Genomic DNA, 27,515 nt, shown 5'->3' with positions numbered 1-27,515 from the left:
ACACGCCCAACTACATGCCTGTCAGGGCCCGACATGCGCAGCTACAGGCCTGTCAGGGCCGACACGCGCAGCCACAGGCCTGTCAGGGCCGATACGCGCAGCCATACGCCTGTCAGGGCCGATACGCGCAGCCATACGCCTGTCAGGGCCCGACACGCGCAGCCACAGGCCTGTCAGGGCCCGACACGCCCAACCACATGCCTGTCAGGGCCCGACACGTGCAGCTACAGGCCTGTCAGGGCCGATACGCGCAGCCATACGCCTGTCAGGGCCAGATATGCGCAGCCATACGCCTGTCAGGGCTTGATACACGTCGTGACATCTTGTCACAACATGTCTGTCATCGTTCGAAATATGTTATACCTGTCGCACCTCGATGCATGTCATGGCACACCTGTTGCAGCTCAATGCTTATCACAGCTTGATATGGGTCATGTCACACTATTACATCCTTATTCACAATAATTAAGCAGAAATGTTGTCAGTGGTGAAGATTTAATATCAAAGAAGCAAATTATTCTCAATTATAAATGATAATCCGTGAATATTTTATTCCTGGTTGAATTTATAAATCATTTATTGTTCTTCAAGATGTCATTATTTCTTCCATGAAGTAGTTAAGTTTTAATGTTATCACAATATTAATTTAAAAAGAATACAATTTGATACAGGCTTGATATGATTATGATAATACCCAGAGTTCCATCTCTAATACATCAATAAAAAGCAGATTTAAGAAAAGTCATCCTGAGAGTATGGATCAGTGTAACCTGATGGATTCAAACTCAAGTTATTGAAGGTTCACTTGTCAGATTCTGAAAAGAAAGTGAAAACAAATCCCTTTCTTTTGTTGTCATCCAAAGTGCCAGGGCCGATCCAACTTATTATTTTTTTTAATGAATATCATATCGGCTTCATAAAATCAGATGAATCGTCAAAGTTTCTAATGGTCTGTGTGTCTGAAAACTGGATCTACCTTGTGTTTCCTTATTACAGTTAGTTACCTGTCAAAAATAATTAATAGCTGTGATTTTATTGAAACCATCATGCGGACCATAACATATATTGTGAACCTTTGGTTCATGAACCTTTTGGGGCTGCAGAGCTCCTGCTTGGAGACAGCTGGTGAAATTGATTTTATCACCTCTGTAACAAACTGACATGGGTGTTTGTGTTTGTGTGTTTGACAGGAACATGATGTTGAGACCCCTCATGGAATGCTGCACGTGGTGATCCGCGGAGCACCCAAAGGAAACAAACCTGCCATCCTTACCTACCACGACGTGGGACTGAACCGTGAGTATCCTGGACAGATGTGCCAGACTTTCTCAGGAAGGTGTTTGTGCATTCATCAGTGGTGATAATTGGCCCCAGTGTTTCTCGCTGACTTCATGCTGTAAGCGCTTGTGTCGTGCACACATAATTGCACAGATTAAAGAGAATGAAAAAGATTTCTGTATCTGGGATAATGGAACACCTGGCTGAAGATGTTAATGACCCGAGTTCTATATGATTCTTATGACAAAAGCTGAAGCAGTTAGCGGGTTATGCATTCTTTGTGATCAATTATGGAATAACTTGAAGGAATCATGGAGGAGAAAAAAGATGTGAGGGAGGTAAAAAGCTTGTCATAAAAGCCTTTGAAGTGCACCGAAAATAGCAAAAAGGAGGAGATAAGATCCAAATCCAACAAGCATGGATGAAATGTGGGTCAGAAAAAAATCCTCCGCCTGGCCGGGGGGGGTGGGGGGGGCACTAAGAAATAGGCTGTTATTAAAGTGCAGATTTAGGAAATATAGTGTTTAGTGTGTTAAAGTATAAAGTGCAGATTTAGGAAATATAGTGTTTAGTGTGTTAAAGTATAGAGTGAGACAAGCGTCCTGTATACTGCTGAATAGTGCTGCTGCAGCACTCTGATATTAATATTCAGATCAGAGACTGAATCGCTCCACTGCTGCATACCACCTCTAAAGCAAAGGATCAACAGAGGAGGAATGAAAAGAAAAGGATAACCGAGTGAGGGGGTTACTAATCCATTTTTGAAAATCCGGAGATAGAATTTCAGTATTTGCTTCTATGCAGATGATACTCAAATCTATTGTGTATTCCTCTTTGATGAGCTGAGAGCTGAGCTAACTGTTGGATCTAAAATCAGTTCACTGGCTGTCATCCAGTTTTCTTCAGCTTTACACAATGAAAGTCATTATGTGTAATCTTTTTCTCTGCAGTATTTGAATCACATTTTTTAAAAGTCTCAATTTTAATCAGTAGTTCTGTCCTACTTTGTCTAATTGAAAAAGTAAGTTCTATATCAGACCTGAGCACCTAATCGTGGCTGGTTTATGGTGAAATGATGCTCTTTCCACTTTCAGATTCTGACCCCACAGTGCCTACTGGAATATTCAAAAGTTTAGAAATCCTTTTGGGTATCCAATGCCATCAGTATATTTTGCAACAATACGTTTGCGAAGATCTTGAGACAGCTCTTTGCTTTTACAGATCGTGAGATGTGTCTTATGTGACACCTTTGTAATGACACACCTTTTTATAGGCCATCAGTTGGGACTGAACCAGCTGATATTAATTTGCACTGACAAGGGACAGGATTGCTTTCTAATTACTGACAGAGTTCAGCTGGTGTCTTGGCTTTTCATGCCTTTTTGCACTTCTCTTTCTTTGGGTATTCAATACTTTACCCTGTGTCATTTCACATTATTGCACATAATTTATGGACATCTATTGTTTTTCTTTGTATCTGTAGATTACTTGGGTAGATACTGACATCTGGTGAAAATTTCTCTCTCTCTCTCTCTCTCTCTCTCTCTCTCTCTCTCTCTCTCTCTCTCTCTCTCTCTCTCTCTCTATATATATATATATATATATATATATATATATATATTTTAATGTGCATGTAAATGGGTCCAATAATACATCTGAACATCACCTGGGTACACTGTTCGTACATTATAAAACCAATATAAAATACTTCATGCAGGAAAACAATAAAATATACTGGAAAAACAATAACACGTGCAGTAAAGCATACAAGAGAGAAAAATGCCAAGAAATTATATAAATGATTTTTTAAAATCATCAAAATCACCCACCTTTTGAAAATATTTCATTTATATTTTGTTCCACTTGATCTGATCTTGTGCATTCACAAATTATCACTGTATGTTTTTTTTAATGAAGATTCATGTAATATTTCCTGCATTATATTTCCAAGAAAAAAGGTACACTGTCATACTGTCAAAGGAAGTTGTGGGGAAAAAAAATTCCTTGACTGACATGATGTAGATCAGCTCCAAACTTTAGGGGGCTGTTCTTTGGTGGAGGTCTGTTCTCTGAGTGTTCAGGAATTAATGCATTTTAATAATCTTCTATGTGTTTGTTTGCTTGTTTGTTTGTTTGTTTTTTTCCATTTAGGATAAGGTATATCACTGTAGGTTACTTTGGTTATACAGATCAAGGTGTTGTTTTGCTGTAAATATTCTTTGCATGCGTACAGCAAAATGGGGAGAACATGGGAGACAAAGAAATAGGAGGAGATCATCTGAATTAATTAAAAACAAGTAAAGGAGCAGAAATTGTGACAAGGAAAAAAACAGGATGCAGTTGTCATTTAATTAGAATTACACCAGAGGAAAAAAGGGAAGATGTAAAAAGAGAGAAGAAAGTGGGTCATGGAGTCAGTGGGAGGGGGCGAGCTGGTCGTGATTCATCGTGCATCGGTGATGGCATCGGACAAACCTCTCACCTCAGTGCACACACAACGCTGTTGTGTTTGGGTGCAAAATCGTACACACACACACACTGAAGCAGAGATGAACCTGTCATCTTCCCAACCTCCACTTTCATCTCTAGCCCAGTTGTCACATTAATTGGTCCATTTAATTAACGGCGTTGAGTCAGAGCTCAAGGAGGAAATAATGCTGCTGTGCTGATCTGCTGAGTCTGACGCGCACAGGCTGAAAGTAGGCCAACTGCTGAGCCCCGGGACGAGCACAGCCAACATGCTTTATCTGCTGTACTGCCTGACAAAGAAAAACCCTCAAAATAAATCCTAATGCTTCCAAAGAGACCAAAAACAGGACTGTTTTAATAATCATTTTAGTCCTGTATAAAATTCTTTTTTAGGGGCCACATATAGATAAGCACATCAGTGTCAAGACTTAATAAGTGGAAACTCCAATGCTTGCAGCAGCAACTGCAAATAAAAGCACTAGTTGACAGTCCTGGACATCCATTGCTGAACTGCTTTAACTGCAATTTGAAGTCCAGCTACAGCATCTCAGCCTCTGGAAAGAACTTATGGAGTCATGAGTTTGCTTGTGTTTGGCACCATTAATAGCTTCGCAATGGAACAATGGTTCAAGTCTTCAGTGGTCCTGGTGCCGCCAAAGTTTTTGTGTGGTTGTGAGGTTTAAACTCCAACCAGCAACCTCATGTGCAGTTTATACTGAGTCCATGACGAATGTGCGATTGAAAAATGGCCTCCACTCGCCATCGCTCTCACTGATTCCCACTGGGCTTGCAAGCTGGTCACAATGGGGTCTCCATGGTCAGATAAAAGATCCCTCTTGTTCACCATCACTCTCATCAGTCTCCAGCAGTTGTGCGAGTGTATTGAACTGTGTAAAACACAGTTAACAGATTCATGGGTCTCATAATCGGTCTCATGTCTCAAATCACTCTCAACGTGATCCTATGGGTCGTAATAGACTCTCAATCGACTCTGCGTGGTGTTGCAGCAATGATCACGGATATTAACATATTTTTCACTCACACAATTCAGTTGCAATGCAAACTTGGTGTAAACACAAATAACAGATCACCACGGAGACCAGCCAAGACTTGTGAGAGCTGACAACATGTCATGATCTTGTAGGTCTTATATAGGTCTCAGTCCGGTGTAAACGGGGCACAATCGAATTTCCTTCTTCACGCATGACCGGCTTCTGCTGAAAAACCATTAAACTTAAATAAATTAAATCAAAATCTGTTCATTTGTTTGTTTGTTTTTTTCTGTTGTATAACTATTTTATAAATAGTTCCATGAAAGACCTTTCTCTACCACTACAGATATGTCTGATAACTTTCACCCATCTTCAGGTATTACTCATATGATATAACCCTGAAACAAGCCCGTAGAGCAGGGTCGGCCAATTTGGGGCTCGTGGGCCTCATATGATTTGGTCTGTCATGTTACCCAACATGACATTTACAGCAACAGATGTATTATCATCCATCCATTTTCTATACCCACTTACTACAATTAAGGGTCACAGGGGAGGCTGGAGCCTATCCAGCAGCCATAGGGCATGAGATGGGGTGCATCCTGGACAGCAGGCCAGTGTTGCAGGGGCCACATATAGATAAACAAACACATTCACACCCACACGAACACCTACAGACAACTTAAAGTTTCCAATTTCACCCAGCCTGCATGTCTTTGGATGTGGGAGGAAGCCGGAGCACCTGGAGGGAACCCACACAAACATGAAGAGAACATACAAAGTCCACACAAAAAGGCCAAAGATGGGAATTGATCCCATGACCTTCTTGTTGTGAGGCAACAGTGCTAACCACTAATCCACCGTGCTGCCCGAGGTATTATTAGTATTATTATTATTATTATTTTCATTACTCACTCACACACTCATCTTCAACCGCTTAGTCCAATTAAGGGTCGCAGGGGGCTGGAGCCTATCCCAGCAGTCATAGAGCGTGAGGCGGGGTACACCCAGGACAGGACACCAGTCTGTCTATTATCATTACGACTACTACTATTGCTGCTACTACTACTACTGCTATTTTTTCCTCAGCAGCTCTCTTTTAGGGCTCACTCCAGTTCCACATCAGACCACAGTTTACATGTAGAAATTGTGAGATGCTGTGGAGTTCCTAGGATGGTCAATGCACTTCACTTTTCTCTTAACCCCCCTTTTTAAATGAACACTGCCATCTAGTGGGCTTAGAAAAAACAGAGTTCTTCAGGAGGTCTCATTTTGCCATCACTGTGTCTCTGCAAGGTACAGTATCTCTGGGGGCATTTTGTGATGTGTGCCTTAAATGTTGTAGACATAGTATCAAATACAGATTTGTAAATATGTGTTGTCAGTTTCATCATTGTCAAGGTTAATCAGAATTTCCATTACAAAGGTGGACAATACCGGTATTGTCAGTTATGTTTTATAATATCTGCATCTCACACAATAATAAAATTCAAGGAGAATACTAATCATTCTTTTTATTATGTTGAAATTTAGTTTCATATGTGAAATGTTAATTTTGGACACAATATAATATTATATTTTACTGTTCATCCAGAAAGTATTCACAGCGTTTCATTTTTTCCACATTTTTTATGTTACCGCCCCTTATTCTAAAATAGGTTAAATTTTTTTTTTTTTTCCTCAAATTTCTACACACAATGAAGCTCATAATTGAGTTCAGGTGCATCCTGTTTCCACTGATCATGCTTGAGATATTTTTAAAACTTAATTGGAGTCCACTTGGGATAAATTCAGTTGAATGGACATGATTTGGAAGGAAACACACCTGTCTACATATAAGGTCCCACAGTTGACACTCAGAGCACAAACTAAGCATGAAGTCAAAGGAATTGTCTGCAGACCTCTGAGACAGGATTGTCTCGAGAACCAAATGTGGGGAAGAGTACAAAAACATTTCTGCTGCTTTGAAGGTCCCAGTGAGCACAGTGGCCTACATCATCCGTAAATGAAACACATTTGGATCCACCAGGACTCTTCCTCGAGCTGGCCGTCTGTCTAAACTGAGTGTGAGTGAAGGACCTTAATCAGGGAGGTGACCAAGAACCTGATGGTCACTCTGTCAGAGCCCCAGCATTCCTCTGTGGAGAGAGGAGAACCTTCCAGAAGGACAACCATCTCTGCACAGATCCACCAATCAGAAGTGTATGGTAGAGTGGCCAGATGGAAGCCACTCCTTAGTAAAAGGCACATGGCAGCCCACCTGGAGTTTGGCAAAAGGCACCTGAAGGACTCTCAGACCATAACAAACAAAATCCTCTGGTCTGATGAGACAAAGCTTGAACTCTTTGGCATCAAGTTTGTAGGAAACCAGGCACCATCCCCACAATGAAGCATGGTGGTGGCAGCATCATGCTGTGGGGATGTTTTTCAGCAGCAGGAACTGGGAGACTAGTGAGGATTGAGGGAGAGATTAATGTAGCAATGTACAGAGACATCCTGGAAGAAAACCTGCTCCAGAGCGCTCTTGACCTCAGACTGTGGTGAGGGTTCATCTTTCAGCAGGACAATGACCCTACACACACAGCCAAGATATCAGAACAACTCTGTGAATGTCCTTGAGTGGCCCAGCCAGAGCCCAGACCTGAATCCGATTGAACATCTCTGGAGAGATCTGAAAATATCGGTGCAATGACGCTCCCCATCCAACCTGATGGAGCTTGAGAGGTGCTGCAAAGAGGAATAGACAAAACTGCCCAAAGATAGGTGCACCAAGGTTGCGGTATCATATTCAAGAAGACTTGAGGCTGTAATTGATGTCAAAGGTGCATCAACAAAGTATTGAGCAAATGGTGTGAATACTTGTGTATGTTTGATTTCGTTTAGTTTTTTTTATAATAAAATCATTATTTCATTATGGGGTGTTGTGAGTAGAATTTTGAGGGGAAAAAAATATTTTGGAATAAGGCTGTAAGATTAAAAAATGTGGAAGAAGTGAAGCGCTGTGAATACTTTCTGGATGCAGCATATTTTGATCCATTTTTTGGCCTTTCATAGGATAGAATTTGGGCACACTTGCCATAGAGTGTTCTCCAGGGGCAGGCCTCTGGTGTATTTCTTATATTAGTAACACTTGAAGATGGATGAAGGTTAACAGGCATATCAGCATTGGTAGAAAACGACTGTCATCTTCTCAATGACACCTGATCAGCTACAGATGGCCACTTTCAGGTCTTCTCTGAGTGCAGGTCTTAATTAATATCATTGCATTCATCTGTCCTTTCTGCTTGTCTCCTGTTCTTCCTGACTCTTCTGCAGACAAGCTGTGCTTCAATGCATTCTTCAATAATGACGATATGCAGGAGATCACAAAGCACTTTGTGGTTTGCCATGTCGACGCCCCAGGGCAGCAGGTCGGAGCGCCACAGTTCCCACAGGGGTATGAGGCACGCCACATAAAAAGTACACATGCACACATATTACATGCACGGGTATACATGGCAACAGCTAGTGATGAATGCATGAATATTCATCATTCTAAAGTCTAAAGTAGTGTATTAAGTCAGTCTTGCAGAGAGAAAAGCGACGTGCACCCTAGCTGGAAATCACATCGAAATTCATGCAACTCCCAGCCCTCTAATGCACGCAGCCAATGATCGTAACCCTCAGAGGGAGTTTTTCCTGACCACTGTCACCTGTGTGCTTGCTCAGCGGGGTTGTAAGGTTGAGTCTTACTCGTGTGAAGCACCTTGAGGCTGCTTTGTTGTGATTTGGTGCTATATAAATGAAATAAATCGAATTGAGAAGCTAAGGAGCTTAGGAGAAGCTAATGTTAATAACATACTAATCAGAAGTTCCAGAATTGTGCAAAAAGAAATCTGAATGGGGAAATGCAAGCATTCAAAGGCAAGTCTTTGGTTTGTCATAAAAATAATTTATAGTCTGAAATAAGTGCAATAACTGCAGTTATGCTAATGGTTGCAAGTCTACATGACTGCACGCCACTTTTGTTTCCGCATTTTTTATTGATTTTAGCACACCAGCATATGACCACAGTCCTGTATTTTAGTCATCTGCTGTGAGAAAATCAGCTGAGGGAGACACATCTATTGATTGATATATATATATATATATATATATATATATATATATATATATATATATATATATATATATATATATATATATACGAGGGCTGTCAATAAAGTAACGGTCCTTTTTATTTTTTTCAAAAATGAACCCTCGTGCGCATGCGTGAGTTTTTCCACGCCTGTCGGTGACGTCATTCGCCTGTGAGCACTCCTTGTGGGAGGAGTCGTCCAGCCCCTCGTCGGAATTCCTTTGTCTGAGAAGTTGCTGAGAGACTGGCGCTTTGTTTGATCAAAATTTTTTCTAAACCTGTGAGACACATCGAAGTGGACACGGTTCGAAAAATTAAGCTGGTTTTCAGTGAAAATTTTAACGGCTGATGAGAGATTTTGAGGTGATTCTGTCGCTTTAAGGACTTCCCACGGTGCGAGACGTCGCTCAGCGCTCTCAGGCGGCGTCATCAGCCTGTTCAAGCTTAAAACCTCCACATTTCAGGTTCTATTGATCCAGGACGTCGTGAGAGAACAGAGAAGTTTCAGAAGAAGTCGGTTTCAGCATTTTATCCGGATATTCCACTGTTAAAGGAGATTTTTTTAATGAAAGACGTGCGGACGTTGGAACATGTCCTGCTGTTAAACAATTTCTCATATACTCACTCCACTGAAAGCCATCAAAAGCCGCCTGGATTTTACAAATGGTTATCAACACGGAGGTGTTTTTCCTGTGCCGCCGCACTGCGTCGGCTGCGTCCCGACGCGCGGACCCGTCCGCATGTCTTTCATTAAATAAAATGCGTACGAGGGTTCAAGCATGTCTGACGTAAAAACATATGAATGAAATCCATATAGTTTTTGAAAAAAATAAAAAGGACCGCTACTTTATTGACAGCCCTCGTATATATATATATATATATATATATATTATACAAATAATTGATGGTAAGGAGTCCAACATAGAGAAATATTGGATGAAGAAAAGTTATACTGGACGAGGGCTCCGCCTCCTGCAATATAACTTTTCTTCATCCAATATTTCTTATGTTGGACGACTTGCCATCCATTAATTGTTATGTTTTCCACCCCGCTCCCAAATTAAGCAAACAACAAAGAGTCAAGTAAATTAGATCAATTTATGTTGTTGTGAACAGCATATGATTGATTCTGATGTGATGAATGCTTCTCAAACGACAGTAGCATGCTTGTCTACCTTCTTAGTGTTTTTGGTATCCTTGGAGTTCAATATTTCCACCAGTTCCTCCTCTGTGAACTCAGCAAACCTCGCTGGCAGACGATTTTCTGCTGTTGTTGACATGTTTGTTGCCATTTTTTTCAACCAGCATCTGTCAGCTAGTTCCTGACCTTCGTATGCCGCACTCTGATTGGCTAGTTGTTGGCAGTAAGCTCTAATGCTATTGGTCAGTGGGAACCGATCCAATATAACTTTTGGTCCTAGCCTTTTTGGATCCTTTTGGATCCAACATAACTTTCTGGTGCCAAGCATGCCAAAATACAGGTAAATGATGGTTAGAAAAGCTAATCTGTGATTGGCTATTGCAATCTGAGTGGAGAACATATATATATATATATATATATATATATATATATATATATATATATATATATATATATATTCCCCCAGCATATTTATGACTTCATCCTTATAAATTTAGATTTTTCCTCATATGAACACACTACCGATGGGAGGTCTGCTTTCTCTCTCTCTCAGCCGTCCATTATACAAACACACAAATTCTAATCTACAGTAAAAAAAAAAAAAAATTCATTGCTATCACTACTTTTTCCACTTAATACATTTTCTAAAAACATTACCTGTGATAAACACGTTCCACATATATACGTGTCACTCAGTTTTGAACACGAGTATATAATCAATTTTTTCTTTATGTTTCAAGTTTATGTTGATAACATTATGGGCCTGATTCACTAAGATCCAGGATAGTGGGTGCTAAGTTGTGTGAGCAATCCAATCTTTTGCACGTTGGGGTGGAGGTGAGGGAGAGGGGCCGCTCCTCAGACTGCAAGGAGCCAAAGTGTGAAATGAAAGCTGCTTGCAGTCAGACAGAAGACTCCAAAACACAGTAGAAATAGAAATTTGTGATGTGACCTTTGTGTAATAGCAGAGAGGAAATTGGTTTGAGTTGAAGACAAACAAAACGCATAGACCATTTTGTATATATTGTTCAAAATGTGCATTTGTGTTTATTGTTTGAACATTTTGTTGTAGAGTCTTTCACACAAGACCTCAAATTACCTTTATAAAGTGTCAAAACAGTTGTTTATTATCGTTTGCTGTGTGTTTTGAATAAATGTGTGTGGAAAATGTCCGCTTTATTTTTTCCTTTCTTATTTCTGATTTCTGTTCTCTGATTGTAAACTTACTTATTATTAACTTATTATAAGTGTTATTATTACACTTATAAAACACAACATAAGGATATATATTATGAAAGAACAGGTTGTCCTGAAAAAAAGAGACATAAAACTTGATTGTGGGATGCAGGGGGAGCTGTTAACAGCAATAATAAAACATTTATGCCAGGCGAGTGAACTGTCCAGAAAATGCCCTCGGACCCCAGAGGGTTAATGGGGGTTAATTAACTTCCACACATTGAAATTCAATCAACTGCTTGCGGGTATGTGTGCTTTACGCTTCATTACACACACACATAGTCATGGTTCCACATGACCTTCGGGATGCGGTCATTGTCTCCCTGTACAAGAACAAGGGCGACAAATCCAACTGTTCTCATTACCGGGGCATCACTCTCCTCTCAATAGCCGGTAAGATTTTGGCTCGAGTGCTGCTCAACAGGCTTACCCCTACCATAGCGCATGAAAATACTCCCGAGAGTCAGTGTGGATTTCGGGCCAACAGGGGAACCACTGACATGATCTTCGTCCTGAGACAGATCCAGGAGAAGTGCAGAGAACAGAACATGGCCCTTTATGCAGCCTTCATAGACCTAACCAAGGCTTTTGACACGGTCAGTGGTGAGGGTTTGTGGAAGATTCTTGCACGCCTTGGCTGCCCTCCAAAGCTCCTCACCATCATCCGCCAGCTGCATGAAGGCCAGATGGGACAAGTGAAGTACAACGGGACTCTGTCCGGCAGCTTCCCCATCTCAAATGGCGTCAAACAAGGTTGCATCCTCGCACCCACTCTGTTCTCCATCTTCTTCAGCATGATGCTTCGTGAGGCCAAAGAAGACTTGACAGACGGCATCTATATCCGCTTCAGAACCAACGGAAGTCTGTTTAACTTGCGGCGCCTTCTGTCCCACACTAAGATCACAGAACAGCTAATCATGGAGCTGCTCTTCGCAGATGACTGCGCCCTCATCGCCCATACGGAGCAAGCCTTGCAGCACATTGTCAACTGTTTTCCTGAAGCAGCAAGAGCCTTCGGCCTCACCATCAGCCTGAGAAAGACAGAAGTGCTATATCAACCGGTCCCCCATACAGCATATACCCCACCCCAAATCAACATCGAGGGTACCAGCCTGAATGCAGTAGAGCACTTCACGTATCTCGGTAGTGTTATCTCAAATGACGCACCTGTTGCCAAGGACCTAGACAGTCGCCTTGCCAAGGCCAGCAGTTCTTTTGGTCGACTCTCAAAGAAAGTCTGGCAGAATCATGCACTGCGCCTTTCCACAAAAGTGCAGGTCTACAGAGCCATTTTGGTCCCTACCCTCCTGTATGGAACTGAAACCTGGGTTCTGTATCGCCAGCAGATCAGATTACTGGAACGCTTTCATCAGCGTTGTCTCCGAAACATCTTCGGGATCAAGTGGCAGGACTACGTCTCAAATGAGGACATCCTTACCAGAGCCACATTGCCCAGCATGGAGTCTATTATACTCAAACAACAGCTTCGTTGGGCAGGTCACGTAGCCAGGATGGATGATACACGCATGCCGAAATTAATTCTCTTTGGCGAGCTCAAGGAAGGGAGACGAAACCAAGGGGCCCCCAGAAAGCGCTATAAGGACCAGCTGAAGAAACAGCTCTCCCTTGCAGGCATTCAGCATCAGTCATGGCAGCATCTAGCTACAGATAGACTCAGCTGGCGTTCCAGCATCAAATCCGCCAGCCTGAAGTTTGAGGCAGAAAGAAGTGAGGCCTCACGCCAGAAGCCTCAAAGACAGAAAGAGCGGGTAGCAGCACAAGCCCAGCCTACTCAAGTGTTCATTTGCCCCAAGTGTAACAGGTCTTGTGCATCCCGCATCGGACTTTTAAGCCACCAGAGGGCTTGTAGAAAATAAACTTAAAAAAAAAAAAAAAAAGGCCTTCCCACTATCCTCTGGAAACTGCCAACAACACACACACACACACACACACAAATATACTACAACTGGTTTATTGTTGAAGTGATGTTGAACTGCACTCTGAAGGTGTTTGTGTTCTTTCTGCAGGTACCAGTACCCGACCATGGACCAGCTGGCCGGGATGCTGTCCACCGTGGTTCAGCAGTTTGAGTCAGTACTGATGACTTTTTATGCTGTTGGCATTTAAAAAGAGTCATTTATGACATCATACACTGTAATTACTTGAAGGTTTTTCTTCCTATAACTAAATATGGTACAGAATGTTAATGACACCTTTTTGGTGGCAGCAAAAGAAAAAGAATTTTAAGTCAGGCCTCCCAGCATTCAGCAACTTCTACATTGATTGTTTGTTTCTGCGATTTATTTCCCTGGAATTCACAGTTTCACTTCACTAATTTAAAACATAGTTACTTTGCAACAATGTTTCTCTTTTATGGGATTTAAGTAGAGGAGAGGGACTCATTCATTCATCTATTCACTCACTGCATTTTAGGAGATACAGTACATGCCTAGGCTTTTCCCAAGCTATAAATGTGTCACCCGCAAAGCTCTGCGAATAAGGAAGTAGGACGCATGAATAAATACGCTGTTGCTCTGTTGTAAATATTTATTCCAAAAATGATTATTTCTATTTTATTTTAGGGGTATTTTTGTGTGTATTTTATTTTGTTTGGGGGTGTCTATGCAGTGGGGACTGTCCTAGGCCCTCTACTGTTTCTAATTATGCTCCACTGAGAATATGTCAAAGAAATTAATATTACAAAACATTCAGAAAGTTGATTTCACTGAGCTCCAGTGTCCGCCTCTTTGTACTCCTGCATACAAACCCATACAAACTGTTTGATATTCCTCTTTACATCACCATCACTTAAAAAAAAATAACAAAAACATTGACATGACACACACTTTTAATTCAATATTAATGTGCAAAGTGAAATCCATGAAGGACAAATGTGAAATGCTGAATACATCAACATAAACATTATCTAAGGCTCAGCTTGACTTTTACATTCCTCAGTTTAATTTCAATTCATTCATTCATATTAACACAGCCTGACTTCTTCATTAATCAATTTAATTTCTGAGCAGTTTCAGCAAATTCAGAGTAGAAAAACTAAATAAAGGCAAAAATGACCTTGTTTTTGTCCAGATGTACAAACCACAGCTGAATTGTTCAGACACCGACATCATTTCACCGTGAAATAGTAAATAGTTGCCCTCTTTTAAAACAAAACAATCATCCAAAGACTTTTTCTTTCTGTCTCTCCTCACTTCTTTTTTATTTGTTTGTTTGTTTTAGATTCAAGAGCATCGTTGGGATCGGTGTTGGTGCTGGAGCCTATATTCTGGCTAAGTTTGCTGTAAGTTACTTTCTGCTCTCACCAAACTCACTTAATGAGAGTTAGAAAAATTACATACATGAATGTGACTCTTTACAGTGCATCCAGAAAGTATTCACAGCGCTTCACGTTTTCCACATTTTGTTATGTTACAGCCTTATTCCAAAATGGAGGAAATTCATTTTCTTTTCCTCAAAATTCTACACACAATACTCCATAATGACAATGTATAAAAGTTTTTTGTTGTTTGTTTTTTGTTTGTTTTTTTAGATTTCTGCAAATTTATTTAAAAAAAAAAACCTAAGGAATCACTCGTACATAAGTATTCACAGCCTCAAAATGGAGCTCATGTGCATCCTGTTTCCACTGATCATCCTTGAGATGTTTCTACAACTTAACTGGAGTCCACCTGGGATAAAATCAGTTGATTGGACATGATTTGGAAAGACACACACCTGTCTACATATAAGGTCCAACAGTTGACAGTGCATGTCAGAGCACAAACCAAGCACAAAGTCAGAGGAATTGTTTGTAGACCTACAAGGTTGTTTTGGCTCGAGACACAAATTTGGGTTAGGATACAGAAACATTTCTGGTGATTTGAAGGTCCCAATGAGCACAGTGGCCTCCATCGTCTGTAAATGGAAGAACTTCAAATCCACCAGGACTCTTCCTCGAGCTGGCCGCCGTCTAAACTGAGCGATCGGGAGAGAAGGACCTTAGTCAGGGAGGTGAGCAAGAACCCAATGGCCACTCTGCCAGAGCTCCAACTTTCCTCTGTGGAGAGAGGAAAACCTTCCAGAAGGACAACCATCTCTGCAGAGATCCACCAATCAGAAGTGTATGGTAGAGTGGCCAGATGGAAGCCACTCCTTAGTAAAAGGCACATGGCAGCCCACCTGGAGTTTGGCAAAAGGCACTTGAAAGACTCTCAGACCATGAGAAACAAAACTCTCTGGTCTGATGAGACAAAGATTGAACTCTTTGGTGTCATGTTTGGAGGAAACCAGGCACCATCCCTACAGTGAAGCATGGTGGTGGCAGCATCATGCTGTGAGGACTTTTTTCAGCAGCAGGAACTGGGAGACTAGTCAGGATTGAGGGAAAGATGAATGCAGCAATGTACAGAGACATCCTGGATGAAAACCTGCTCCAGAGCCCTCTTGTCCTCAGACTGGGGCATCTTTCAGCAGGACAATAACCCTAGATATCAAAGGAGTGGCTTCAGGACAACTCTGTGAATCTCCTTGAGTGGACCAGCCAGAGCCCAGACCTGAAACCAACTGAACATCGCTGGAGAGATCTGAAAATGTCTGTGCACCAACGCTTCCCATCCAACCTGATGGAGCTTGAGAGGTGCTGCAAAGAGGAATGGACAAAACTGGCCAAAGATAGGTGCACCAAGCTTGTGGCATCATATTCAAGAAGACTTGAAGCTGTAATTTTTGCCAAAGGTACATTTGCCAAAAGTATTGAGCAAAGGGTGTGAATACTTATGTACACTTGATTTCTTAGTTTTTTATTTTTAATATATTTGCAAACATTTCAAAAAACATTTTTCATGTTGTTCATTATGGGGTGTTATAAGTAGAGTTTTGTGGGAATTTCATTGTTCTTCCAAACCCCTTCACCCCCACCCCAGTATAATGACAATAAAAACTATTGTTCTTTGGAATAAGGATGTAACATAACAAAATGTGGAAAAAGTACTTTTATTTCTGTTGTATATCGTAAAACAAAAGCAAATTGTATTACTGGTAAAGTATTTATTTTGGGGTATTTCAAGGCAAATATAGTTCCTTCCATGAGATCTTGCAGACACCCTCGTAGGAGGTTCTGGGGGCATGCATAAGGTTAAAAGTTCAAGCTGTATTCAGTGAAAACTGGGAACTTCAATTTTCTGTCTTACCACTCGGAAAAATATGTAGCCCAGTCTAATAAAATTATGATAGAACAAACCAGTAATAATATTTGTAACTGTAATTAACGGTCGTATTAACAACTGAGTGTTGTCTTCCCTGTACAGTCGATATCCAGCAAAACAGTCATGTGAAATTTGTCTACATTTTATCTGGAGTTCTTCCAATCTGGTGGCCTGTTTCTTTGGCTCCATGATGCTTTAGAAGTGCCATTTGATCCTCGAAAGGCATTGTTTCCCAGCATGCCAAGGGTTTATCACAGCCTTTTGTTGCTGTATTTTAACCCACATGGGTCAAAATTCCAAATCCTTCCCAGAGAAGCCAATTTTTGTTGATACTGTGGATATAAAATTGTGGATCCTTTATTTGAATTTTTAGTATCAGAATTCTAATGGTTGTGGAAGACATTCCTCTAAAGACTTACATGGTTGAATATCTAAAGGGGACTGCAGCTTTAACAGTGTTTAAGTCAAAATATGTGGTGAATTGCTTTTGGAGAACTGTGGTATCCCATTACTGATTTGCTGTCGTGACTCTTCTTCTAGCTGATGTTCCCTGATCTGGTGGAGGGTTTGGTTTTGCTCAACATCGACCCCAACGGCAAAGGCTGGATTGACTGGGCGGCCTCTAAGGTGTCTCTCTAATGCTGTGTATTAGCTGCTTCTTCTGGGACTGTGATACAAATACCCACATTTTCAGGTGTGCAGATCTACCTCGCGGTGACCCTGTTATTGTTGTCCTCTTCCTCCCAGCTCTCAGGTTTGACGAGCACTTTGCCAGATACCATGCTGCCGCACCTTTTCAGCCAGGTATGTTCAGACAACTCAGAAATCCAAATGACTGTGTAAGGAAATGATTCTAATTATTCTGTAACTGGTACTATGAAATAAGAAATGAGGCCTCATGCTCAGATGGGCTTCTGTTTCTCAGAGGAAGCTGAATTCTGCAGCATCCAGCCGCTGATCTGTTTTATGTTTGCCTGCAGGACGAGCTGATGAGCAACACAGACCTGGTGCAGAGCTACCGACAACAGATCTCCAACACTATCAATCACTTTAACCTACACCTTTTCTGGAATATGTACAACAGGTGGGGACACACACACACACGTATGCACACAAACACACACGCACACACATGCAGTTTATTGCACATAATTTGTCGTCTCTTTCAGTCGGAGGGACTTAGAGATGAACCGCGGTGGGTCCGTGCTCAACGCTAAAACCCTGAAGTGAGTACTCACACAGCTTAAATTATAACACACCAGCGCGTTGTCCATGGGGATCCACGGGCTCTAGATTGGGTCATGTTTATAAAATAGGTAGCTGACATTTTTCAAGGGTTGTAATAAATTATGCAAAGTTTCTATAATGATTTTAATTGAAAGTGCAGGAAATTAAAATTAGAAAGTTCTGTGAATAATTGCATTTTTTATTTTCCACATTTAGTTGATGTTGTGTTTTAAAACAGGCAAGGTTGAGATATTTCCTTTGTTCAGAGCTTGCCTGGTTACCAGGAACTGATTAATGGTGAGATCAACCTCCATTGTTCACTGTTGTTACCTAATATCCGTAATTTCTCCAAAAATATTAGTCCTATCAACGTTGCATTTTCGTGGGATTGACTCAAAATACATAAACATACCAAATGCTAAATATTAGCTCTCCCCATTTTCTGCGTGAACATAGTTACACATTTCGCAGGTACACAGTGGCCACATGATGATTTACCGCCCCCTGCTGGGATGGCGTGAGTCCATAATTTAATTATCAATATCCATTGTTCACTGTTGTTACATAATATCCCTAATTTCTCCAAAAATATTACAGTATTTTTTAAAAAAATCTATGTTTTTACAAATATTATGTTTTATCACAAACATAAACAAAAAAAAATAAACCAAGGGAAAGAAATGATGTGCTGCAGAGTTCCATTTATTTTCTGTACCCGCTTACTACAGTTAAGGGTCATGGTGGGGCGAGGGGAGCGGGGAGGCGTTGGAGGGTTCTGGAGCCTATCCCAGCAGTGTGTTGAAGAATTATCTTTGAAATTTTCTTTTTTTTTTGGTAGGTGTCCCGTGATGCTGGTTGTGGGAGACAACGCCCCTGCTGAAGAAGGAGTGGTGAGTCCTGACTCGAATCTTCAGTCCATCTTTGGGTCCAGTTAACCAAACACAAGCACATCTGAATTCAAATACCTGCTCTTACTAAAGACAACTATAATGTGTTTAAACAATATCATAATTCAACGGTTTTTGTTGAGGACCTGCAGGCTGTATGGTTCAAACCCAAATCATTCGATTAAGGAAGTTTCTACATTAAGCTACGGTCACATTACCTACAAACGACAAAGACGCACAGTTGATTTTGTCTTTGTGAAATGGCACAGATACTTGTAAATATCTGCCATATATTCCAGAGCTTTGTCAGATGTTAGATGGAGGAATGGAAGGTTGCTTTGGCAGGATGTTGAGGAAAAAGATGCAGAAGGGGACTGTGACGGAGTGAAAGGATGCAGATGTTTAGCAGATGTGACAGATGGAGGTCGCATTAATATGTAATGTTCAGTGACTGGACGAGGCTCGGTTGGTGTTTGCTTTCATTTCTGTGTATGTAAAAAGAAATTCAAAGACTTGTGTTTTCATAAACTGCATCTAATAACCAAGAATAAATAAATAAAGTGAATATTTTTTTTCTTGCATGGACTTTGAAAACTGATTTAGAGTTATTTTGGGGTGCTGAATCTAAATCTGAGGTCAGATTTTCTCAATCACATCACATCACATTTTTGTTTTTTGTTTGTTTTTTGCATTCTGCATGTTCTGTATTGATGGATTATGCAAAAGTTGCTCATTCACTCATGGGTTTGATGCCACAAATCCTGCACAAAAGCAGCTTCAAAAGCATAGTTTTTAAACCAGGTCCACGAAATGTGAACAAGAGCCGTAATGTCGTTTACGGTGCTGAAGGTGTGCGAGACTGCACATTTTACTTCAATGATTGATACAAGAAATATATTTTCATATCTCAAAAACCTGATGTGATCAGTAAAAACTATTTGGATTCAGTGTCCGCAAATTACCCACCATCTGTTGAAAAACTCCATGCAAGAAAAATTGTATATAACAATCACAAATGTCTTCTTAGTGTAATCTTTTTTTCATCATGTTATGTGTTAAGACATTCCAACAAAATATGTCGTTTTTACATTAACGGTCTCAAACTATAGGCCAGTGTGATAAAAATGACTCTTTACAGACTGTGGTCTGCTAATACGCTGTGAAGAATCCACTTTTTATTTTAGCGTAGTGTCAAGGCTACCTTAACATTTTACATTAACTTAACCTGAGAAGCTGAGCTGATGTATAACTTTGATAATGATTCATCCAACACAGTACCACTACTTTTCATGTCATAATCATGAATGATTTCTCTGTAGATTTGTGCTGCCTGACACACGTTTCAGAAAAATAAAATGTTCGTCAGGTTCGTTTTGTAATTTTGTTCCAGTTTTCTGGAGATTAGTAAAACTGTACATTTTTGAAAGGTGTGTGAAATATCGGACCAGAAAATTAATGGGGGCCATGTTGGATTTGTAAAAATGGTGGCTTAAAATGGATTTTTTTTTTTTTTCCCCGATAGCATTTTCTTCTAGGTGACCTAGGATAATGATTCTAGTGATTAAATTCACATTTCAGGGCCAAGGAAATCCAGTGGTGTGAATTGCAAATATGAACATGCAGGCAACGCTACATTTATGGGCAGCCATCTTCAGTTTTAGTTAGAATCATTACACACAGTATTGTGGTGTTTCTGCCTCGCAACGGCAAAGTCTTCAAATGAATGATTAATAAAACAAAAAAGTAACATAAGAGAGACAGAAAATGTAAATGGTCAATACAGAATGTGAGCACAAATAGAGATTTGCACTTTTGAAAAATGTTCAACTTTCATCCACTTTGCATCTCAGGTTAGCGGTGATCTTTTGGGTTAGAACAGATTCAGCAAACGGATAAAAATGATGGAAACACAGGAGGGTTGTGTTTTACTTCAAGTGTCGTCATAGTTTAAATTATGCAAACTGAAAATCTGTGTGAAGATTAAAAATGAATCCAACATGGAGCAGAAATGAGTAAAGCACAAAAACACAAGTGTGTCTGTGTCTCTGTGTGTGCGTGCGTGCGTGTAACCATGTACTGTGTACATGCAAGATTTCACATCTGTCTGTGGTGTGTGTTGTCAGATCCCGCTTTTTAGATACACGGCACACGCTCACCCTCCGATGAGTGTGTTTGTGTAAAAACCAGCTCTCCGTCTCTGGGGTCCGACCTTCGTGTCTCCACGGGTATTACCCGACAGAGCTGCACAAAGGCTGTTCAAGCTGGTGGCGAGGAGATTCGTCTAGCTGCTCACTGCCTCCATCCGGACGTCCACCCCGCTGAAGCTGATCTCGCACCCCGGTCGAATAGCCTTCTCAGGAACCAGGATACGAACTGGCCACGCCCGTTAACGGCAGCTCTCCTCTTATGGATCAGGGCTCTTGGAATGTTGCTAGATTTTAAATTTAGTGACTCGTACAGCGAGTCCCCAGGATGTGTTATTTTCATTAAAAAAACAGACTAACCTTTTAGAGCCTTTTAATGTTGTACACCTAATAAACTTTAACTTTTACACCTTAAGAAGCATCAATAATCCAATGTCTGAGCCTTAACACTTTAACTGCATGCTTGGAAATTTATTGCAGGTTTTGCAAGTGCCAATAACATAATCAACATAGATTATATGGTGATAATTTCACAACAGTAATTCAAGTATAATTAGAATAATGATTGGCAGAGATTTTTGTTTTAAATTCAATAATTCTGACTGATCTTACTTTGACTGGGACTGGATTGACTTCTTAACAATTTTTTCTAGGAGTGAGGGAAGGAGGTTTTTGAGGTTAGGGTCCCCAGCTCGATGAACTTGATTTCCTCTTCATCAGCTATTAATCGTTAGCTGTCCACGATCCTTGTGTGATGTTGTAATCCTTCAGGAAGTTAATCCACATAAGAATTTATTCCGTCTTCAATCAACCAAAAGTTGATCTAATCCATTCTGGTATGCGGTGATGTTCCTTGAGAGAGAAATCGTTGAACATTCCCCACTCAGACTTAAGGCCAGTGGTTACTCTCTGTTGTTCTGCTACTCTGTGACTGGACGGCCTGAGCGGGAGTTGAAATCTCTCTCAAATGATCTTTTATGGCTCCAGTCCTCTCACTCCACGATTTCAATTGATGCTCACAAGATGGTTAAGTCTTGTGATCTCCTCGTAGCAGGGGAGTAGTGGCAACAGCACCTCTCCCTGGAAGAATAACCCCGTTTTCTGGTGTTTCACAGTTTATATATGTGCTTGACTCTTGTTGTCCTCAGATGATCTTGGTTACCATGGGGACGCTGTTGACTCAAAACCTCCTCCCTTCTCCTTCCACTTTACTGGAAATCCCCGAAGCCCTTACCAGTAACTTATTTCTCAAGTTCCTCTTTTCTGTTAACACTTCAGCTTTTCTGAGAATTCATTCTTTTAAATCATTTCTTCAAAATTACATCAATCATATTCAATCATTTCATTACACCTCTCTTTCACATAAAAACAATTCATATGATCATATGCAAACATTCTCATTCCTTATTATTCATTTCATTTTTACCAACATTTTAATCATTTGATCAGTTGTTTAACATCAGCTTTTCTTGCCCCACTTGCAACATCTTCTTCACTTCCTCTTTTTTCTCTGACTCTGCACTCCTTATGAAAAACAACTCATATAATCATTCATTTCACTTATTTGTAACATACTTTTTCTAATCAACTCTTAATTTTAACACATTAATACTTCATTTGATCATACTTGTCATGTTAGAATCATTCTTAGACATATTCCCTCGTCTTCACCACCGAGTTCATTCCGTGGGCCTCCCCATATACAATGGAAACGTCCGGTATGACCTCACTTACTCCTGGAAGGTACCAAACACTGTGCAGTTTAATCCAACAGCATGTATATTAATTCCATGGCACGTATTATATTCCAAGATAAAAACAAGCTGAAAGCAAGCTTAAAGTCATCTTTCCTGACACCCCCTCCATGACTTGAAGCTCCGCCGATCTCTCTATACTTCCATAAAAACATCCTCGTCGTCGTCGACAGGATGAAGGGTGAGCACTTCTTTTTCATCCACCATCGGAGACAGAACAGGAGGAGCTGGAGTTGAACGACACTCATCCAGCACCACGTACTCCTCTCTGCCCACCTGTAGATTGCCGTCGCCATCAGAAGGCTGCTCGTCCAGTAGTGGTGATTGTGATGGTAATCCCAATGGAGACGGAGTTGCCTCATATTCCTGAGATGATAATCCGTCAGGAAACGATGGTGCGCATGGTGAAGTGGGGGTGACGGGTGTATAACACGATGTAACTGGTGTAGATGGCCGCGGTGATGTATCCTTCGCTTGAGGTGAAGCTTCAGCGAGAATATCCTCAGGCTCGGGCTGTTGAATGTGTTCATCCAGGAACACCTGCGTGAGGGCCTCCAAACACCAGTTCATATCCTCGGTTTGCACCCCAACCTCCGCAGTGCGCTGTGGAGATGAACGTGGAACTGGTGGTAATGAAGGACCAATGGCCACGATCCGGCCATCGGCAAGATGAGCTGTGGAGAATCTTATTCCCGTAGGATACATCCACATTTTGGTAAACACGGGGCAATACATATATCCCTCTGGAGACACTATAGTGTCAGCTCGTATTTGATCAATCAAGAGAGAATGCCAGATCATGTCTGCCTCGATCTCAATTTTTAAGTATGCTGCTGTTGCTGCTGTGGTGACGTTGTCATTCCCGCTGTAGCTGAAGGAGCCGTACGCGGGAAGCAAGCATCATAGGTCGTAAACCATAACAGCAGGAGTAGTTGACTAACCATGGACAGCCAGTATAAAGCTGATAACATTCCCCATCCTAAGGCCCAAATTATAATAAGTCCAAGTTTGTAGAGCCAGGGTTTCCTGCGTTGTATGGCTCCAGTTAACATAGCTATGTACGCCAATAGGGTCAAGGCCATCACAGCTTCGCACACAATGTCAGCTATCACTGCCGGGGCATAAAAGATTGCTGTCATATCTATCACCATCCAAATTGTAATTGATGTGTACTGCCATATTCCCCAACAGTCAAACTGGAGAGTAAAGCGACCGAGGACGTGAGTGATGAATAAAGACAACCCTAAATCACTCTGACCGTAGTGCAGATTGATCATTGCCAATCTGACACATCCATGTAGTAGCGTTACTATTCGCAGTGGTTGTCATAAGGCCCAATGGCCGACACAGCAGTATAGCAGCCATATTAACAGTAGTGCAATAAACTCCACTCTACTCACTTTGAAGATAGTGTCATTTACGCCGCCAGTATTGTTGGACATTGTGCTCTCTTATTCTTTTTACTTATCTCCTTAAGTTTGTACGCTGTTATGTAGATGCTTACTCTTCCTTCACTCCCCCAAGTCAGAATGAACAGGGCGTGTCTCGGCGTCGGGCTTTGTAGGCTTCATCGCTCCTCCCTTAACGGAGGAGGGGCTCCATATCACTGCGTTGTGTGCTTCTCCCACACAAGCGCAGGGCGGCTGCGAAACTTCCTTTTAACAAAACATAGCCAATCACTGCAGCAATAATAAGTCCTATTATGATTAACAGATAGGGCCAAAGATATCCAAACAAATGTCCAATCCGACCAGTCACAACTTTGAGACCTTCTTTAATGACTTCTCCGGTCTCTGCAGCGAACGTGGTGATGATTCCTGATTCCTCCAGCTATTATTTGCGTTCTTTCCCACCAAGAACATTCATGCCGACCTCTTCCTTTTCCACAGCTCAACCAATGTTCTGCAGGCGATTCACATGTACCATTATTGTAAATCCGATTGGGTCCCAACCATTCGTAACCGACAATTTCTTGTCCTTCGCATAGACTTTTCTTGAAGGCATATCCTTCCTCAAGCATTATCAAAGCATCACCAACAAATGGCACTATGTGGCCTAGGACCTGCTTCCTTTTCGACATTCCATGTCCCAGGACAGCCTTGGCACATCCAACGTTGGGTGGAAAAGCTCTTATCCATACGCCAGCATTATTCTTCTCCCAAACTGTTTGATGGCCGTAAGTGTCATACTCGCCGTCATAGTAAGCGTCACAATATTCTTCCCAGCCGGGAACATTTCTACAATTTTGGTGGGCAAGGCTTATCGTGCATGTGGTATTACGTCTATTACAAATCATTTTCCAGGGCCATGGCGTAACATAAGGGTTTGGTCTCCAGAGTACACTGGACCAAGTAGCTCTGTCTCTGGAGTAAACCATGGCGATGTATTGATATTTAACCCAAAAATTATTACTTTGATCCAAACAGGGGAATACCCAATCTTCAACTTCATATTTCTCCATTCCCCACCAGGTAACGTCCTTACTACGTCTAACTCCTTCCTGCCATGCTTGAAGGGTCCCCTTAATGGTTGGAATCTGTAACAACTGTGTATAGTTATATACCCATCTTAGCCAATTCCTTGTCTTAATTTGGTCTATGGGACATCGGGGGGATTTACCAGAACCTTCAGCCAAATTATTATGGTATTCTGTCTCATGTAAGCTTTCATAAATTCTATTCGCCACGCATTGATCAATTTTGCTAAAATCTTCCTGAGGTACTGACCTTAGCTCATCGGGCTTTGGTAGTTTTTGCACGTAGAAGTTTGCTTTATGTCGACCCCGCAAACTATGCCCAGTCCACGTGTATCCCCTTGGAAAATTCCCCTCAAAATGTATCAGTGGAACGCTCCAGACCCACGGAAAGGTGTCGTTAAGCCATTCATCATTTTTTGCCTCCTGTTTTTGTTTCCAAGTAATCCTGTTTATCAAATCGATGACTGGTGCAAGCACCATGTAATTTTGAGATTTACATCCAATAGGTCGATTCCAATAACATCTATCTAATTTTGCCACTTTTTCTTTTACACAATAATCATGAATCTTCTTCCATCTATTTTTAGCCGCGTTATCAATACTTTTAACTTTTGGTTCTAATACTTGCTGGGTATCTTGTGTTAGCAATGTAGGGAGTGGTTTGGTTTTTCCCTATGTTGGTGATATCTTTGTGGATCCCACCGATGCTGCTGATGAGATGGTGGTTAGTTCGGAATATAGTATTCCTGTTCCCATGCCGGTAGCGTTGTTCAACGGAGGGACCATTGTAGATGTAATATCCACTTTCGGCACTCTGCTGCGGGTGTTGTCACAGGTGAGGTTATAATTACCCCAATGTTTCCAGGTAGGCATTATCATTCTGCAAACATCATGTCTTGGTGATGCTGGAAAAACAGCTTCTTTTTCCCAATATCCTGCTCGATAGCCCAGCAGTACTCTGCATCCCCATGAGCAATACCAGGCTGGCTCGCCAGGTTCAGGTCTTATCCAAGTGCAGCCTACTTCTCTTCGCTCTCTTTGTTTTAACCGTAAGATGGTTGCCACGATAATCTCTTGATCCCTCACTTGTAGGTTTTGAAGGATGTCTGCTCCGGTGGTCAGGTTGTAATTGGTGGTGACGGTTGGAAATTCCCCACTGTCATTCAAATATTGCAGCCACTTATTCTTTAGCATTTGCTGGGTTAGGTTCTTCATCTTTGCCCATTTCTCTGTAGAATTCTGGTCCCATATCATGTAGGTGTTTCTTGATTCAACTCCCCAACATGTCTGTTGGAAAGTTTTAGTTGTTGCGTACTGGACCCTGATATGGGTTAAGGTCCAGGGCGTACTACCATAGTAGTACAGGATAGCTAGAAGTACAGCAATGCCGACTAATAATGCTGTAATTCTGGCCATCCAACTCCAACATTGGAGGCACTTTTTCTTTCGTGGCTGGCTTTGTTGCTGCTGCTTTCTTCCAACATTTTCGTAGTAGAATTCACTTGGTACTGATGGCAGCGGCTCCAGCTTTTGGGGTTGTTGCAGTAGTGGCATTTCTATGCCAAACTCTTCTTCTCTTGGTCTTTCGTTGGTTCTTTGAGGTTGAGTGGTGATCACGCTGTCTTCCCGTGGTTCTTCCATCTCGGAGATAGATGATCTTAGGTGGTGTTGTTTGTCTCGTGCTCCCAACAGAGACGCTTGATGCTCATTGCTGAAGAAGGGTGACTAACAAGGGAGACGGCCATGGGAGTCTAATATCTAGTCCTCGCCACACCCATTTCCAAGTGACGACTGTCACCTCCTTCATTTCAGGCGGTGGTCCCTGGGGTGTGTAGAAACACTGTGAAGATGCAGGATTTAATTCTCTACGTAGGTGCAAGATATCCTCATAGGCGTCCCAATATGCCGTTCCACTGTAGACATACTGCGCCATCACAGAGTACAGAGGAGTCGATCTCCGAAATAGTCCTCTTCCCGACTTTATGCTAAGTCGTATCAGTATAGCCTTTGGAGGTTGCCAAAGCCCCACTAGTACTCTGGTTCGCCATCCACTTCTAATAGGCGGAAGACTTCCGCCTCTCTCAATGTCAAGGTACTGTACTGTCGTGCATATTGGCAAAGTTTGGTTCTCAATCAAACAGAAAGTTGAACGTGCCTCTTGTAGTTGAAGTCTTTTAAACATATAGGGACTACTGGTCCAGATCTGGAAAGATCCAAGCCAAATATCCACATACACTCCCTGTAATGGATCAACATAATTAGGTCCCCACCTTATTTTAAACCTGTAGCCCCTTTTCTGTACATGCCCTACGTTCAAGATGCAGGGATATGAGCCTGGACACCGGGGAATTGGGTAAAACTTCCATCCGACCAATTTCAGTATTGTCCAACTTTGTCCACGATAGCTTCCAGAGGAGTGTATATTCCAGGCTCTGCAAGGTCAGCAGTTCTTTTATATGAGTCATTATCTACAAAGTATCCTCCTGTTCCCAGCAACCATCCTTTTTCTTTGTGATCCTTTTGTGGCCAGCTTAAACATATTTTCTTGTAGGGTAATTCCAAGTATGGTGTGAGTCCTCCAGGCCCGGAT

The 27,515-nt window shown here is 41.5% G+C and overlaps 1 protein-coding gene and 1 long non-coding RNA gene across 7 annotated transcripts in view; both read left to right on the top strand.

Annotated features, from left to right (window-relative positions):
* Positions 1–27,515, top strand: part of ndrg4 (NDRG family member 4) — a 178,180-nt gene that overhangs the window by 129,701 nt on the left and 20,964 nt on the right. For all 6 annotated transcript variants that reach the window (XM_034177165.1, XM_034177164.1, XM_034177167.1 and 3 more), the window contains 9 exons: positions 1,191–1,296; positions 8,055–8,175; positions 13,261–13,323; positions 14,474–14,534; positions 16,978–17,064; positions 17,185–17,241; positions 17,418–17,521; positions 17,607–17,663; positions 18,503–18,554. In XM_034177165.1, the coding sequence (XP_034033056.1) occupies positions 1,191–1,296; positions 8,055–8,175; positions 13,261–13,323; positions 14,474–14,534; positions 16,978–17,064; positions 17,185–17,241; positions 17,418–17,521; positions 17,607–17,663; positions 18,503–18,554 (708 nt within the window). The remainder of the gene's footprint in view (positions 1–1,190; positions 1,297–8,054; positions 8,176–13,260; positions 13,324–14,473; positions 14,535–16,977; positions 17,065–17,184; positions 17,242–17,417; positions 17,522–17,606; positions 17,664–18,502; positions 18,555–27,515) is intronic.
* Positions 2,255–3,577, top strand: LOC117516241. The gene is made up of 2 exons (XR_004562340.1): positions 2,255–2,338; positions 3,524–3,577. It is a non-coding gene; the product is annotated as an uncharacterized LOC117516241 (long non-coding RNA).

Source organism: Thalassophryne amazonica, chromosome 8, assembly GCF_902500255.1.
Source record: "Thalassophryne amazonica chromosome 8, fThaAma1.1, whole genome shotgun sequence".
Taxonomy (NCBI): Eukaryota; Metazoa; Chordata; class Actinopteri; order Batrachoidiformes; family Batrachoididae; genus Thalassophryne; species Thalassophryne amazonica.
Note: the sequence above shows the minus strand (reverse complement) of the source record. Positions and strands in the feature narration are given on the sequence as shown.